The sequence below is a fragment of the Carassius gibelio genome, chromosome A12 (assembly GCF_023724105.1).
Source record: "Carassius gibelio isolate Cgi1373 ecotype wild population from Czech Republic chromosome A12, carGib1.2-hapl.c, whole genome shotgun sequence".
NCBI lineage: Eukaryota > Metazoa > Chordata > Actinopteri > Cypriniformes > Cyprinidae > Carassius > Carassius gibelio.
In genome coordinates, this window is record NC_068382.1 from 371302 (window position 1) to 387652 (window position 16351).

At 37.8% G+C, this 16351-nt stretch overlaps 1 protein-coding gene and 1 long non-coding RNA gene across 4 annotated transcripts in view; both read right to left on the reverse strand.

Moving 5' to 3' along the window:
• Positions 1–1013: 1013 nt before the first annotated feature.
• LOC128024893 (uncharacterized) lies at positions 1014–2684 on the reverse strand. The gene is made up of 2 exons (XR_008186051.1): positions 1604–2684; positions 1014–1104 (listed from the first exon to the last, which is right to left on the reverse strand). It is a non-coding gene; the product is annotated as an uncharacterized LOC128024893 (long non-coding RNA).
• An 11139-nt stretch (positions 2685–13823) lies between these two features.
• Positions 13824–16351, reverse strand: part of plxdc1 (plexin domain containing 1) — a 314569-nt gene continuing 312041 nt past the window's right edge. For all 3 annotated transcript variants that reach the window (XM_052610764.1, XM_052610763.1, XM_052610766.1), the window contains one exon: positions 13824–14760. In XM_052610764.1, the coding sequence (XP_052466724.1) occupies positions 14638–14760 (123 nt within the window). In that variant the 3' untranslated portion in view covers positions 13824–14637. The remainder of the gene's footprint in view (positions 14761–16351) is intronic.

Below are 16351 nucleotides of genomic sequence, written 5' to 3' on the forward strand. Positions count from 1 at the left end.
TTAGACAATCTCTTTTGATTCCACTAGGTGGCATTAAACAGGAGAAAAAAGAATTTTTTTGATAACATCTTCTAAGCAAAAGTTATTTAGCTTTAATAGAAAGGAGGCGTTAGACTCTCCAAGTGTACTTTTACAGTCACCATTTTTGACTACTGAAACCAGCAAGCATACCTGAACTTAAAAGACAGCCCTAACCACATACTTTGGAATAAATTCATAAAAATGGTTTCATTTTACAGAAAACTCTCTGAATTTTAAAACATGGGTAAAATATTGCATATTTTGTACTTTATATGTTTACATTACTGTGATAAACACTAACAAAAAGTCAGATTTTTATAATTTTTTTAATTAAGTTTTTATTTAAGAGTCTGTAATTTAGGACTTGTTTGGTCTATGTCACTTCAGAAAATCTCTTTTGATTCTACAAGGTGGCATTAAACAGGAGAAAAAATATTTTTTTTGATAACATCTTCTAAGCAAAAGTTATTTAGCTTTAATCGAAAGGAGGCGTTAGACTCTCCAAGTGTACAGTCACCATTTTTGACTACTGAAACCAGCATAGCTGAACTTAAAAGACAGCCCTAACCACATACTTTGGAATAAATTTATAAAAATGATCTTATTTTACAGAAAACTCTCGGAAGTTTAACACAAGCACAAGATATTGCATATTTTGTCTTTTGTATTTTTACTATATTGTGATAAACACGGAAACAAAGTCAGATTTGTATTATTTTTTTAAAGTAAGTTTTTATTTAGGAGTCTGTTATTTAGGACCTGTTAGGTCTATTTCCCTGCAGAAAGTTTCTTTTGATTCCACTAGGTGACAGTAAAAAGATAAAAAAATAATTTTGTTGATAACATCTTCTAAGCAAAAGTTATTTAGATTTAACCAAAAGGAGGCGTTGGAGTCTCCAAGCTCTGTAGCTTTACCTGAAGAGACAGAATTTCTTATGTCTCCAAGTTTCCTCAAAAAACTCATGTCATATAATAAGCAAAATAAGGCAAAGTTCTGTTCTTGCATTTTATTTTACACACACACACACACAAGATAAGTATCCTGACTTGCTGGCTCCCATTCTTCACCACTGGATGCTACAACTGCAAAACAAAACAAAAATGTATAAATTTACACTGCAATCCCAAAATACATGCTAAAATGACATACACAAAAATAATCCAGATATGCAAGTAACAGAAAGAGGAAAATAATTTGATTACACATACACAAATCCATGAGTATGTATAAATAAATGAGAACAACCCTTGCATATCTTATGTATATGTGAATTGCATTCATGTGTTCGTTGCGTGTGTGTAATTCAAATATGTAACGAACACATGAATGCAATTCACATATGCATAAGATATAAAAATGTACAAGGCAGTACACGTATATATAATATTGATAAATAAATTCATGCAAAAACAAATTAGCATGCAACTAACGAAGGCAACCGATGAATGCAATTCGCGTATACAAGAAAGACATAAACTGCACAAGGCAATATACTTATGAATGCAATCGATGAATAAATTAATGCAATAATAATATTAGCATGCAACTTACAAATGCTTGATACAAACAACGTATACTTACTCAAAATCAGGGTCTTCTCCCAGTTTGTAAGCAGCTTCTCTGACCGAGTCAAAGCTAGCTAGCCTCGCTGCAAGTTTCAGTGTCGGACATCCGATCAAACTCCTCCAAAGCCGCCTCCACACCAACAAAAAACTTTCTTGAAGTCATTTTTCAGAGACATATAACTCTAACAGTAATAAAAGCACGCAATAATTCGCTAAAACGCTATCCAAAATCACAAACCAACTTCCGATCAACTCATCAATAATCATCTGCGCCCGTTTACGGCGTTTTCTTTAGTCCCACCTCCTCAACTTTGGAAAGGAACAACTCGGGCTCTGAATGGTCTAGAAGCTTGATCGATGTGTCTATGGAGAGGGGAGGCTGTCAGCTTTCATGACATAGGACGCACTGCGTGATGACGTCATTGCAAGTCGAAAGGAATCAAAGAGAGTCAATACAAATACTGGTCATGTTTTACGCTGCATTGCATGTTTTGATCTGCGCATCTGAGACATATTATAGTGCCGTTTAGCCATGCATGCTCACAGACACACGAGAATGCTCTCATTTTGAAGAAAACAACCTAATGTAAAAGCTGATATAGGATTTTAGGCTAGTATGTGAGCACAGATGTAGTTATCAGCGCAGAAATATGACGCATACGTTTGCTTGTTCACATAAGTAATTTCAGTTTTCGTGATTCTTTTGAAAATTATTATTTGTTATGTCACTGTAATGTATAAGATCGGTGAAATAAAGTACACAGTGACATTCCTGAGAGTGAGAGCTTTCATTTGATGTGTGACTTGTCCATGTTTGGTGAGTTTGTGTGCTATAAATATGAAATATGAACATTATTCATCTGATTTTCTCAAGGGGGGGTGGTTGTGGAAGAACGAATTTATACCTTATTATTTTCTTTTATGTAAAATTAATGCAAATACCATGGGACTTGCAAGAAAGCAGAGGTTCTACGCTTTCAAAAAATACCATATATGACTAGTTTTGTGCTTCACAGTTTATAGATTTTTAAAAAATAGTATGATGACCTCCCCGCGGACCCACCGGTGGGTCCTAGGGCGTGGCCAGAGTTCAAGAGGTTAATATATCAGGAAATATCTCGATTCTCAAACGTATAAGTAAACGCGTTTTGCACCTTTATAGATTGTTATTTGATCAATAAATGGAAAGGTAGTGTAATCTATTAACTACACATAAAACCCCGACTTTTTACTTAAGTGCCATATCATGCCATAAAATATTTTTAATACGACTGAATTTGCATTTAATGTAAATTTTAAAAACAATATTGTAAGTTACTTATTTTAACACTTTCATTTTTCAGAGAGTAAAGAACATTTACATTATCAAATAACATTTTCATTCAGTTTAGCCAGAGTTCAGGCACTCTCAAAAACTACCATTACAATCACTGAAAAACTTTACATTACATTATGCACATCAGGGTTTTTTTTTTTTTTTAGTTTTTTTCTCTCTCTCTCTCTGAAGAAAGAATTCGCTAAATAATTCAGTCAGCGAGCAAGTGAACAAAAACACCGCGTTTCATGATGACTCTTCTGCACGTCTCCGATTGGCCATTGCATTCGCGCAACAGAACCGTTGATTGGTTATCATGAAGCGTTGTATGAACGTCTCTGGCTCAGCGCCAGCCAGCGCCGAACACAGATTTGAATTTAGCAGCTGATGCTGAACGATCTAATCACAACAGTGTGATTATATCAAATATATAAAAAATATTATTCTGCTGTTTTTTTTTTTGGTCGTTTGGAAGCTGCATTTAAAATCAACTTGGCTCAGAAATCTTTGAATGGGCATGCCCTCAATGCCTGTGAAACGTTTCTCCCTCAAACAGCACGCTAACGTTACTCTACACTACAGGCTACACATGTTCTCACATCACGTCGTTCTTGTAAAATAATGATAATAAGTAAATAAATATCAAAATCACTTCGCTGAGAATGAAACACCACTTACCAGCTTCCGCGGTGTTGAAAATAATATCCTCTCACAATTAAAAAATGTGCGTGCAGCGTGACGAATCGTCCTGGTTGGATGAGGAGGTTGTTGTCGTCAGGTCAAAGGTCATGTTGGTCATTTTATTGACGGCTAAATTATTATTCAAAATTTTACTAATATTTAGATTGGGCATGAGCAGGCATTCACAAAAGGAAACGTTATGGCAAAAAAAAAAATTAGAGGAAATTTTGCTTTGACAAAAGGGCACTTTGGGCACCAAAGGGCAAAGGGGCAGGTGCTCAAGCACCCAACACTCCCCCCCCCCCCCCACCCCTGCACGTGCCTGACGCCACCTGTCTCTCAAATGGACCATTGACACTCCTAATTGAGATTGAAGATAGAGGGCCCTATTTTAACGATCTAAATGCAAAGTGTAAAGCGCATGGCGCAGGCGCACTCAGGGCGTATCCAAATCCACTTTTGCTATTTTAACAACAGAAAAACGTAGTGTAACGTTAACAACTTAAAGCTACACATGGTATTTCTCACTAGCGAAAGACAGCGCTGTTTAGAGACGCAAAGAGGTAAGTTAGCCTAATTCACAAAGGCTCTCACTCTCTCTGTGTCTCTGTCTTTCTCGCTGTCTTTCTAATAACTTTATTAATAACTGCATTAGAATGCTATCAACAGCTCAAGCCTCCATTACCAGCTTTAAAATTACACTTTGGAACTAGCAAAAGAGGCACTGGATGAGATGCGGAAGAACTAGCCCTACTCACAATAGCGGTTTAAGTACAGAAACTGGAAGAATCCCATTAAATATAATATCTGATCGATGTCTTAAGGTGTGTTAACAGTAGTATAAGTGGAATAATTGACTCCGGACCATTGAATTATTCGAAAAATAATGCACACCCGAGGTAAAACAACATTGCTTTAGGCATTTATTTTTATTGAACCTGGTGCGCTATCCTAAAAGTATGAGCCATCAGAACAGACCAAGTCTAGAAGAAACACGAATAAGAGGTATGTTAAATAATTGCTAAAGTTATTATTGTTTAGCAATACTGCATCTTTGCAACATTTATAATTAAATGATTATCTAAGAGTCTATGTCAATCAATTTAAATATGTCAATAGATATGTTGGTTGCACTTTATTTTACAGTACGTGTACTTACATGTATGTATAGTGTACTTACAGTGTATTTATCTAAGAAAGTTCTGGTAGTACAAGGTAAATACATGGGGTAGGGTTAGGTTTAGGAGTAGGTTCAGGGTTAGTACCTAGTTATTACATATTTATTGTAATGTTACAAGATGCAAGTAGTAACATTTGCATGTATGCTATTTGTTTTCACTGTTTAAAAAATTTGTTTAAAGACTTTTCTGTTATCTCTTGCAGTAATATTTGGCAGAATGGAAATGTCTGCATAAAACTAATTCATGAATCATCCATCTTTTTCACATTTTATTTCAGCTGTTTGTAGCTTGTGTTCCCTGCATGAACATGAGCTACAGGCCCAGATCATTATCTGTGTAAGATTTTAAATGGTGTAGCTCAAAATAATATAGTAATTATTAAACTCGGTGGGTTGTAGGGATTGTTCTTTTATGCTGGTTTTATGGAGGGTTATTTTACATCAATATCATCAGGCAAACATAATTCAAATATGAAATGTATTTTCATAACACTATTCATACTCCCTGGCCACAACCATTGTCTATGCATCCCTATAGGTAACTGATCTCCTATTAAGAGAGATCCTTCTTCTGTACTTGTCTATGCATCCCTATAGGTAACTGATCTCCTATTAAGAGAGATCCTTCTTCTGTACTTATTGTATAGTCTCTCACGCTGCAGTTTTCCACAAGTTCATCAAACAACCGCAGTAAGAATATTTCATCAAGCACGGTGAGTAATGGCTTCTCCTACAATTGTTATTTGCACCTCTTGCCACATGTACAGTTTATCTATCTCTGTCACTGATGAGGGATTCACATGTGATAAATGCAGGGAAACAGTTAGGCTGACAGAGAAGATTTCAGAATTAGAGACACGCATCCAAACTTTAATTGAGGACAGTAAGAATGTTAGGGCTCTAGATATGGCTTTGGATGCGTCTAGCTCAGGGATTCCTGTACATTGTCCGGTTCCAGCAGAGCCCCTGCAGCAGGGCAACTGGGTGACGGTGAGGCAGCGTAGTCGTGGGTCAAAACACCGCTCTTCTGTTCCGATCAAAACATTAAACAGGTTCTCCCCACTCAGTGATGCACCCACTGAGAAACCTGATGAAAGTGCTCTAGTTATTGGCGATTCTATTGTACGGAACGTGAATATAGAGACACCAGCCACCATAGTCAAATGTTTACCGGGAGCCAGAGCGCCTGACATCTTGGCAAATTTAAAAGTGCTGGCTAATGCTAAACGTAAATACAGTAAGATTGTTATTCATGCCGGCGCTAATGATGTTCGACTTCGCCAGTCGGAGATCACTAAAAATAACTTTAAAGAGGTGTGTGAACTTGCAAGCACGATGTCAGACACTGTAATATGCTCTGGTCCCCTCCCTGCTTACCGTGGTGATGAGATGCATAGCAGATTGTCATCACTCAATGGCTGGATGTCTAAGTGGTGCCCACAGAATAACATAGGTTATATAGACAATTGGACGAGCTTTTGGGGCAGACCTGACCTGTTTAAAAGAGATGGTCTTCATCCCTCCTGGGGTGGCGCCACTCTTCTGTCTAGAAATATGGCAAATAGTCTTAGTGTTTATACTTGACTAACTGGGGCCCAGGTCAGGAAGCAGACAGACTGGCTAAACCGACCGTCTGCTAGCTGCCTCCCGTCACAGAGGTCAGTTAATTCTCAGCACATAGAGACTCTTTCACCTAGATATCACACTATAGAGACTGTGTCTGTTCCACGAACTAGAAAATACAAAAAACGTCCAAACCAAGTTAAGGTTAACAATTTAATTGAGGTTCAACAAATAAAAAACAAATGCAATATGGATAAACAAATGATAAAGATTGGCTTATTGAATATCAGATCCATTTCTACGAAAACACTTTTTGTAAATAATATGATAACTGATCATAATATAGATGTGCTCTGCTTGACAGAAACCTGGCTAAAACCTGATGATTACATTATTTTAAATGAGTCCACCCCCCAAGATTATTGTTATAAACACGAGCTGCGTCTAAAAGGCAAAGGGGGAGGTGTTGCTTCAATTTATAATAACGTTTTCAGGATTTCTCAGAGGGCAGGCTTCAAGTATAACTCGTTTGAAGTAATGGTGCTTCATATAACATTATCCAGAGAAACCAATGTTAATGATAAATCCCCTGTTATGTTTGTACTGGCTACTGTATACAGGCCACCAGGGCACCATACAGACTTTATTAAAGAGTTTGGTGATTTTACATCCAAGTTAGTTCTGGCTGCAGATAAAGTCTTAATAGTTGGTGATTTTAATATCCATGTCGATAATGAAAAAGATGTATTGGGATCAGCATTTATAGACATTCTGAACTCTATTGGTGTTAGACAACACGTTTCAGGACCTACTCATTGTCGAAATCATACTCTAGATTTAATACTGTCACATGGAATTGATGTTGATAGTGTTGAAATTATTCAGCCAAGTGATGATATCTCAGATCATTATTTAGTTCTGTGTAAACTTCATATAGCCAAAATTGTAAATTCTACTTCTTGTTACAAGTATCGAAGAACCATCACTTCTACCACAAAAGACTGCTTTTTAAGTTATCTTCCTGATGTATCCGAATTCCTTAGCATATCCAAAACCTCAGAACAACTTGATGATGTAACAGAAACTATGGACTCTCTCTTTTCTAGCACTTTAAATACAGTTGCTCCTTTACGCTTAAGAAAGGTTAAGGAAAACAGTTTGACACCATGGTATAATGAGCATACTCGCACCCTAAAGAGAGCAGCCCGAAAAATGGAGCGCAGCTGGAGGAAAACAAAACTAGAGGTATTTCGTATTGCTTGGCGGGAAAGTAGCATATCCTACCGAAAAGCATTAAAAACTGCTAGATCTGATTACTTTTCTTCTCTTTTAGAAGAAAACAAACATAACCCCAGGTATTTATTCAATACAGTGGCTAAATTAACGAAAAATAAAGCCTCAACAAGTGTTGACATTTCCCAACACCACAGCAGTAATGACTTTATGAACTACTTTACTTCTAAAATCGATACTATTAGAGATAAAATTGCAACCATTCAGCCGTCAGCTACAGTTTCGCATCAGACAGTGCACTATAGACCCCCTGAGGAACAGTTCCACTCATTCTCTACTATAGGAGAGGAAGAATTGTATAAACTTGTTAAATCATCTAAACTTACAACATGTATGTTAGACCCTATACCATCTAAGCTCTTAAAAGAGGTGCTTCCAGAAGTCATAGGTCCTCTTCTGACTATTATTAATTCCTCATTGTTATTAGGACATGTCCCCAAAACCTTCAAACTGGCTGTTATTAAGCCTCTCATAAAAAAGCCACAACTTGACCCCAGAGAACTAGTTAATTATAGACCAATCTCGAATCTCCCTTTTCTGTCCAAGATACTAGAAAAGGTGGTATCCTCACAATTATATTCCTTCTTAGAGAAAAATGGTATATGTGAGGATTTCCAGTCAGGATTTAGACCGTATCATAGTACTGAAACTGCTCTCCTTAGAGTTACAAATGATCTGCTCTTATCATCTGATCGTGGGTGTATCTCTCTATTAGTTTTATTGGATCTTAGTGCTGCGTTTGACACAATTGACCACAACATTCTTTTGCATAGACTTGAACACTTTGTTGGCATCAGTGGAAGTGCATTAGCATGGTTTAAATCGTACTTATATGACCGCCATCAGTTCGTAGCAGTGAATGAAGATGTATCATATCGATCACAAGTGCAGTATGGAGTACCTCAAGGCTCAGTTCTAGGGCCGCTACTCTTCACGCTTTATATGTTACCCTTGGGAGATATCATCAGGAAACATGGTGTTAGCTTTCACTGTTATGCTGATGATACGCAGCTCTATATTTCCTCGCAGCCCGGTGAAACACACCAATTTGAAAAACTAATGGAATGCATAGTCAATATAAAAAATTGGATGACGAGTAATTTCTTACTGCTAAATTCAGAAAAAACAGAGGTGTTAATCATAGGGCCTAAAAACTCTACTTGTAATAACCTAGAACACTGTCTAAGACTTGATGGTTGCTCTGTCAATTCTTCGTCATCAGTTAGGAACCTAGGTGTGCTACTTGATCGCAATCTTTCCTTAGAAAGCCACGTTTCTAGCATTTGTAAAACTGCATTTTTCCATCTCAAAAATATATCTAAATTACGGCCTATGCTCTCAATGTCAAATGCAGAAATGTTAATCCATGCATTTATGACTTCAAGGTTAGACTACTGTAATGCTTTATTGGGTGGTTGTTCTGCACGCTTGGTAAACAAACTACAGCTAGTCCAAAATGCAGCAGCAAGAGTTCTTACTAGAACCAGGAAGTATGACCATATTAGCCCGGTCCTGTCCACACTGCACTGGCTCCCTATCAAACATCGTATAGATTTTAAAATATTGCTTATTACTTATAAAGCCCTGAATGGTTTAGCACCTCAGTATTTGAATGAGCTCCTTTTACATTATACTCCTCTACGTCCGCTACGTTCTCAAAACTCAGGCAATTTGATAATACCTAGAATATCAAAATCAACTGCGGGCGGCAGATCCTTTTCCTATTTGGCGCCTAAACTCTGGAATAACCTACCTAACATTGTTCGGGAGGCAGACACACTCTTGCAGTTTAGATCTAGATTAAAGACCCATCTCTTTAACCTGGCATACACATAACATACTAATATGCTTTTAATATCCAAATCCGTTAAAGGATTTTTAGGCTGCATTAATTAGGTAAACTGGAACCGGAACACTTCACCTAACACCGTACTTTCTACATCATTAGAAGAATGGCATCTACGCTAATATTTGTCTGTTTCTCTCTTGTTCCGAGGTCACCGTGGCCACCAGATCCAGTCTGTGTCCAGATCAGAGGGTCACTGCAGTCACCCGGATCCAGTACGTATCCAGACCAGATGGTGGATCAGCACCTAGAAAGGACCTCTACTGCCCTGAAAGACAGCGGAGACCAGGACAACTAGAGCCCCAGATACAGATCCCCTGTAAAGACCTTGTCTCAGAGGAGCACCAGGACAAGACCACAGGAAAGAGATGATTCTTCTGCACAATCTGACTTTGCTGCAGTCTGGAATTGAACTACTGGTTTCGTCTGGTCAGAGGAGAACTGGCCCCCCAACTGAGCCTGGTTTCTCCCAAGGTTTTTTTCTCCATTCTGTCACCGATGGAGTTTCGGTTCCTTGCCGCTGTCGCCTCTGGCTTGCTTAGTTGGGGTCACTTCATCTACAGTGATATCGTTGACTTGATTGCAAATTAAAACAGACACTATTTCAACTGAACAGAGATGACATCAATGAATTCAATGATGAACTGCCTTTAACTATCATTTTGCATTATTGAGACACTGTTTTCCAAATGAATGTTGTTCAGTGCTTTGGCGCAATGTATTTTGTTTAAAGCACTATATAAATAAAGGTGATTGATTGATTGATTGATAAAAGCCTTGTTTTGGAAATGACCAGCACAGAGACATCTTTAAGTCCACAGTTAAGAGACAATTGCCATTGTCTTATGGCATATAATGTCGACAGTATGCCTTCTACACCATGCTGAACACTCCATGTCCCTCAGGTGAGCTTTTCTATTTTCTTCCTTAAAAGGTTGCTATAAAGCTGTTGTTCTTTGTTGCTGGTCATTGAGTTCTAATAAATAATAACTAAATACTAATCCTGTGATATTTCAATTTCTGTTAGACTGAAATTCCTGCAATCAGGGAGAGGTGGTGTCTGGGTCTAATTGAGCAGAAAAAAAGTGTGGCTTAGTACCAAGAACATTCCTCTCTGTTCTGTCTCTAATAAGCTTGCTCCCCAATTTATTGGCCCGTTCACTGTCACCAAGATCATTAGTCTGGTGGCAGTCCACCATAAACTTCCTCCAGCGTACAGGACAATTCATCCTGCCTTTCATGTATCTAAAATAAAGCCTGTGTTTCATTCTCCGATTAATCCACCTGCCCCGGTCCAAATGCTGCTCTCAAGACTAAGAGCAATAAAATGACTCTGGAGTCAACAGATAGCAGAATGTTGTTCAAAACTCTTAATAGTGAAGATTCAGAACTGTGGTTCACCCTAAAACCGGACTGAAATTTATCAAGGACAATATTTGCATCAAGGAAGCTCTGCATGTATTGTGTAGTGCATAGCAACTTTCATAGTGACCAGGCCCATATCTAGGCATAGACAAGCTAGGCGGATGCCTAGGTGGACCTCCTAGAAGGCAGTTTTATGCCTGAGCCTTAGATCTGCATGCTCCAGGTCTGCAGCCTCCTCATACTGTATAGGAGTACTTGCAATCATTGGCACCCCTCCTTCTAGGAGGTCCACCTAGGCGTCCGCTTAACTTGTCTATGCCTATATGATATAGATATGGGCCTGGTCACTATGAAAGATGCTATGCACTATGCAGAACTTCCTTGATGCAAATATTGTCCTTGATACATTTCAGTCCGGTTTTAGGGTGAACCACAGTACTGAATCTTCACTATTAAGAGTTTTGAACAACATTCTGCTATATGTTGACTCCAGAGTCATTTTATTGCTCTTAGACTTGAGAGCAGCATTTGATACTGTTGATCATGCCATTCTATTGCCACATCTTTAACATTATGTGAGCATCCTTGGAAGTGCCCTCAGTTGGTTTAAATCTTTACTTACTAACAAGACCTTTTAAGTTAGCATTGGAGGCTCTGTTTCATCCATGGCTCCTCTTACCTGTGGTGTCCCTCAAGGATCCATTTTTTCCCCAACTCTGTTTTCATTATATATATTACCTCTAGGTTCAATTCTTAGATGGCATGGAGTGTTTTTTAACTTGTGTGCAGATGACACTCAGATTTATCTGCCTTTAATCACACTGACAGGAAAGACTTAGAAACTTTGCTTGCTTGTTTCAATAACATAAGATCCTACACCTTAAAGGGATAGTTACCCAAATAGCAAAATGATGTCATCAATAACTTAACCCTCATGTTGTTCCAAACCCGTAAGACCTCCGTTTATCTCTGGAACACAGTTTAAGATATTTTAGATTTAGTCTGAGAGCTCTCAGTCCCTCCATTGAAGCTGTGTGAACAGTATACTGTCCTCGAAAATGAAAAACATCATCAAAGTAGTCCATGTAACAACAGAGGGTCAGTTAGAATTTTTTGAAGCATTGAAAATAAATTTTGGTCCAAAAATAGCAAAAACTACGACTTTATTCAACATTGTCTTATCTTCCGTGTCTGTTGTGAGAGAGTTCAAAACGAAGCAGGTTGTGATATCCGGTTCGCGAACGAATCATTCGATGTAACCGGATCTTTTTGAAACAGTTCAACAAATCGAACTGAATCGTTTTAAACAGTTCACATCTCCAATACACATTAATCCACAAATGACTTAAGCTGTTAATTTTTTTTAATGTGGCTGACACTCCCTCTCAGTTAAAACAAACCAATATCCTGGAGTAATTCATGTACTCAAACACTGCTGTGAAGAGAGAACTGAAGATGAACACCAAGCTGAGCCAGACAACGAACAATAGACTGACTCATTCACGAGTCAAGAACCGGTTGCATCGGTTTTCGGCTCACCAGTACTTATTTCGGACGGTTCGATTCAATAAACCGTTTGAAGAAAATGGTTCAGCGGTTCTTTTGCGCTCTACATAATGGCGTCATTGGCAATGATTGCCCTAGATTTAAGCCTTTTGTTTACCCACGCTCATAACACTATCACAGAATCCGTTCAGAATCAATCACCTAAAGAATCAGTTCAGTTCAGACGCTCTGTGTGTCAGTCTGCTTCACGCTCAATCACACATGAGCAGTATCATCAGCTCCTCAGATCTGGAATCGGACACGTCTGACAGAAACGGTTCTTGACTAGTGAACGAGTCATTATCTGGCTCGGCTCGGTGTTCATCTTCAGTTCTCTCTTCACAGCAGTTCAGTCAATGTACTGTTTGAGTACATGAATTACTCCTGGATATTGGTTTGTTTTAACTCAGAGGGAGTGTCAGCCACACAAGTTAACAGCTTAAGTTATTTGTGGATTAATGTGTATTGGAGAGGCGAACCGTTTAAAATAATTCAATTCGATTTGGTTAACTGTTTCAAAAAGATCCGTTTACATCGAATGATTCGTTAGTGAAGCAGATATCACAAACTGCTTTGTTTTGAACTCTTTCACATCAGACATGCAAGAGACAATGCTGAATAAAGTCGTAGTTTTTGCTATTTTTGGACCAAAATGTATTTTCGATGCTTCAACAAAATTCTAACTGACCCTCTGATATCACATGTATTACTTTGTATAGTTTGGTATTTTGTCTTTATTGTTTTCTTTCTTTTTTTTCGTATCTTAGTTTTATACTCTGTAAAGCAAAGTGGTCAGCTCCTGTTGTGTTTATTATTGCTATATAAATATATAAAATTTATGTGGGCATAAAAAGGGCAGTAGGAGCAATGCATACTAGGTTTTTCACTGAGGAGCTGAGCGGGGAACCAGGCATGTGGAATGTTAGAGGTCATTGTAATCCTCTCGGAAATGGCAGAAGTCTGCCTGGGAAACGTAAAAAAAAAAAACAATGGAGGTTCTCTGGTTAGGTTGAGTAAACAGTAGACCTATTGAATTACTTCAGAATTAAAGGTTTAAAGAACAAATATTTATTATAGTAAACAATGTACAAACATTATAACTCCCATTCTGGCATGCTTTGTGTTGAGGTATAGCTCAGTGGTAGAGCATTTGACTGCAGAAGAGATCCCTGGTTCAAATTCGGGTGCCCCCTACATTCTTTATACATAATGGATTTAAAACATTTGGAACACGGCACACAGTTTAGGAATGGATTTCATACACTTATACTTTGTTGGTTAATCATCAACATCAATAAACTACATAATTTAACAGCCGGCCTGCAGGTGTCAATGTTTACCATCTTAGTGATGCAGACCAAACTAAATTTCTTAACAGATGAGCTAATCAGAAAACCAAAGAAAACAGCAGTTTTCTCCCAAACATTTTTTTTTTTTTTTTATTGTTTTACAAGAAGCATACTGTATGTTACAAATGCAATACTGCAATGGCATATAATGCAATGGAAATCAGCTAAATTTTGCTTTGGATTGTTTTTTTTTTTTACAATATTTTCTAACGTCTGACCATCTTTTTCAGCCGGAAAACATATTTTACTTTACATCTCCACAAACAGCTTTGGAAATAAATGTTTTCAATACTCCAAAAAGCAAAATGAAACATTAAACTTGCACATTTACTTTTCAAATAGAGTTGTTGCATTTATTTGTGCATTTTGTTAATATTTTATGTGCAAATTGTTTTTATGTTATATGACTAAATGACAGGGTAAAACTTGACAGGGCAAAAAAAAAAAAAAAATGTTAAGAGAGTAAGCTATTTGAATTAAAGTGCTGTCAAGTCCATGTGGCTAACAGAGTATTATGGAAATTTAATCCATTGAACACACTCTTAACAAAATATCTTTAAAAAATATCTCTATAGAGATACCTTGCACTGTACATTATCTTGCAATTATTTTGGCTAACACATACTCATTATTATGGAGAGTTGTTTGCAGATTTGCTGGTCTTTGTTACAATTAGTACCTCTTTAAACTTAAAACTTCCTTTACTATAAACAACAGCATGAAATGTTTTGAAAGGTGGACTGCCAACTGTGGGGAGTCAGAGACAGAGAAAAGCTCACAAAACTCTCAAATGATCTTTTTCAACAGTGACAGCCTCTCATTGTGTGTTTGGCCATGATCCTATAATCATTCTAGAAAAGAATTATGAAATAACTTTTTCTTTAGTCCATCCCTTAAACAAAGTCCTGCCTGCTCAGCACTGCTCTGCCTCAATGAACCCCTCTTTTTCGTAACCCCCAAGATCAACCTCAGCATAGCTGGAATGGCATCCTTGATTCCGAAACTTCATGGAGGGCCAATAGTTATTGGTGCGACGCTATGAAGAAAAGACACCACAACAGCTTACAGTTATTTTAAAAGAGTTTAAATTGCATAGATAGATAGCTAGATAGATAGATAGATAGATAGATAGATAGATAGATAGATAGATAGATAGATAGATAGATAGATAGATAGATAGATAGATAGATAGATAGATAGATAGCAGGGCTCGACAATAAGGACTATCTGATGGCAAGCATAAAAGACATTTTGGACACTTAACAGATCTGTCACTAGTTTGATCGAGCACTCAATGAAGTTTATTATATGCATATGTTTTTTAAGGCCTGCTAATTTTCAAATTCAAACAATTTGAAAGCATTCTAGGAACGCACTAAAGGCAACTCCATTCAGTACTCATAACGCTGTGTTCTGTTTGAACAACGAGCCCGAAGTTGAGTTTCTTTCCTCGCCTTTCTTTCAATTTAACAGAAACATACATACAAAAGAATGTCAAAATACAAGTGAATTTGGGGTTTTAGAATTGATCTATATTTAATTTATACTGTGGAGTACAGATGCACCGGTCGACCAGCCATTTTTTTTTTTTTTAATTTAGAACTATTTTTGTTCTGTGCTAGCATACAAACTGCACTGCAATCATTTGAAATATTCTGTTATATTTAGTATGTATATTGCCGTTAACAGAGGCCATCGTCACTGAAGATGAATGCGAAGAGGAGAAAATAGGCAGCGCATCTTGCACTGTCCACGAAGCGCAAAGTACTGGAAAGAAAATCCTCAATAACGGGTTTTATGAATGTGTTTCTGAGGGGTTGGTTGGTTGGTTGGAATTTTATTATATTATATCTTGCCTCCGTATATTAAAGTGGTGTTTATAAGTGCATTGCTGCTGTGTTTACAGAGGTAACCAAGGAAACGCTGTATTGCTGCTGTTCTATAAGCACCACCTTCCTCCATTGAGAGTGAATGTGTGCCTCATTACGCCCATCTGCTCTTTTAGTTTTGTGCAGATGTTTCATGTAACTTAATTTCACAAAGCTAAAGTCACAACATTCTGTTTTGCTTCATATTTAGAAATTATACAGTCTAGTTTAAATCAGACATTGTAACCAGTGTGTAGAATTTATATATATATATATATATATATATATATATATATATATATATATATATATATATATATATATATATATATATATATATATCGCATCATGGCTGAGGGTGAGCTGAGTATGGCGGTGTGTTGGTGCCAAAATGAACATGGTGATCTAATAGATTGGGAGTCTGATCTGGAGATCGAACTGCACCCTCTCCTCTCTCCGTTGTCTCTGCTGGTCCCGTCGAGCCCTCCTCCATCCTTGGTTCCTTCGTCTAGCCATGAGGGGGCTTCCGATCCTCCAGTGCCCGCTCCTCGAAAGTGCCCTTCAGTGCTCGCTCCTCGAAATTGCCCTCTATCGCCCGCTCCTCGACAGTGCCGGCCCTCCCACCCAATCCTCTCTCCTCCATTGCTGTCATCTAGCAGCTCCTCTGCTCGCCCCTCAACCCACTAACATTTTGGTGTGAGCCCCGCGGGTCTGCCACCTTCCAGCATCGCAGGGGTCAGAGTAACCCATACCTCTATG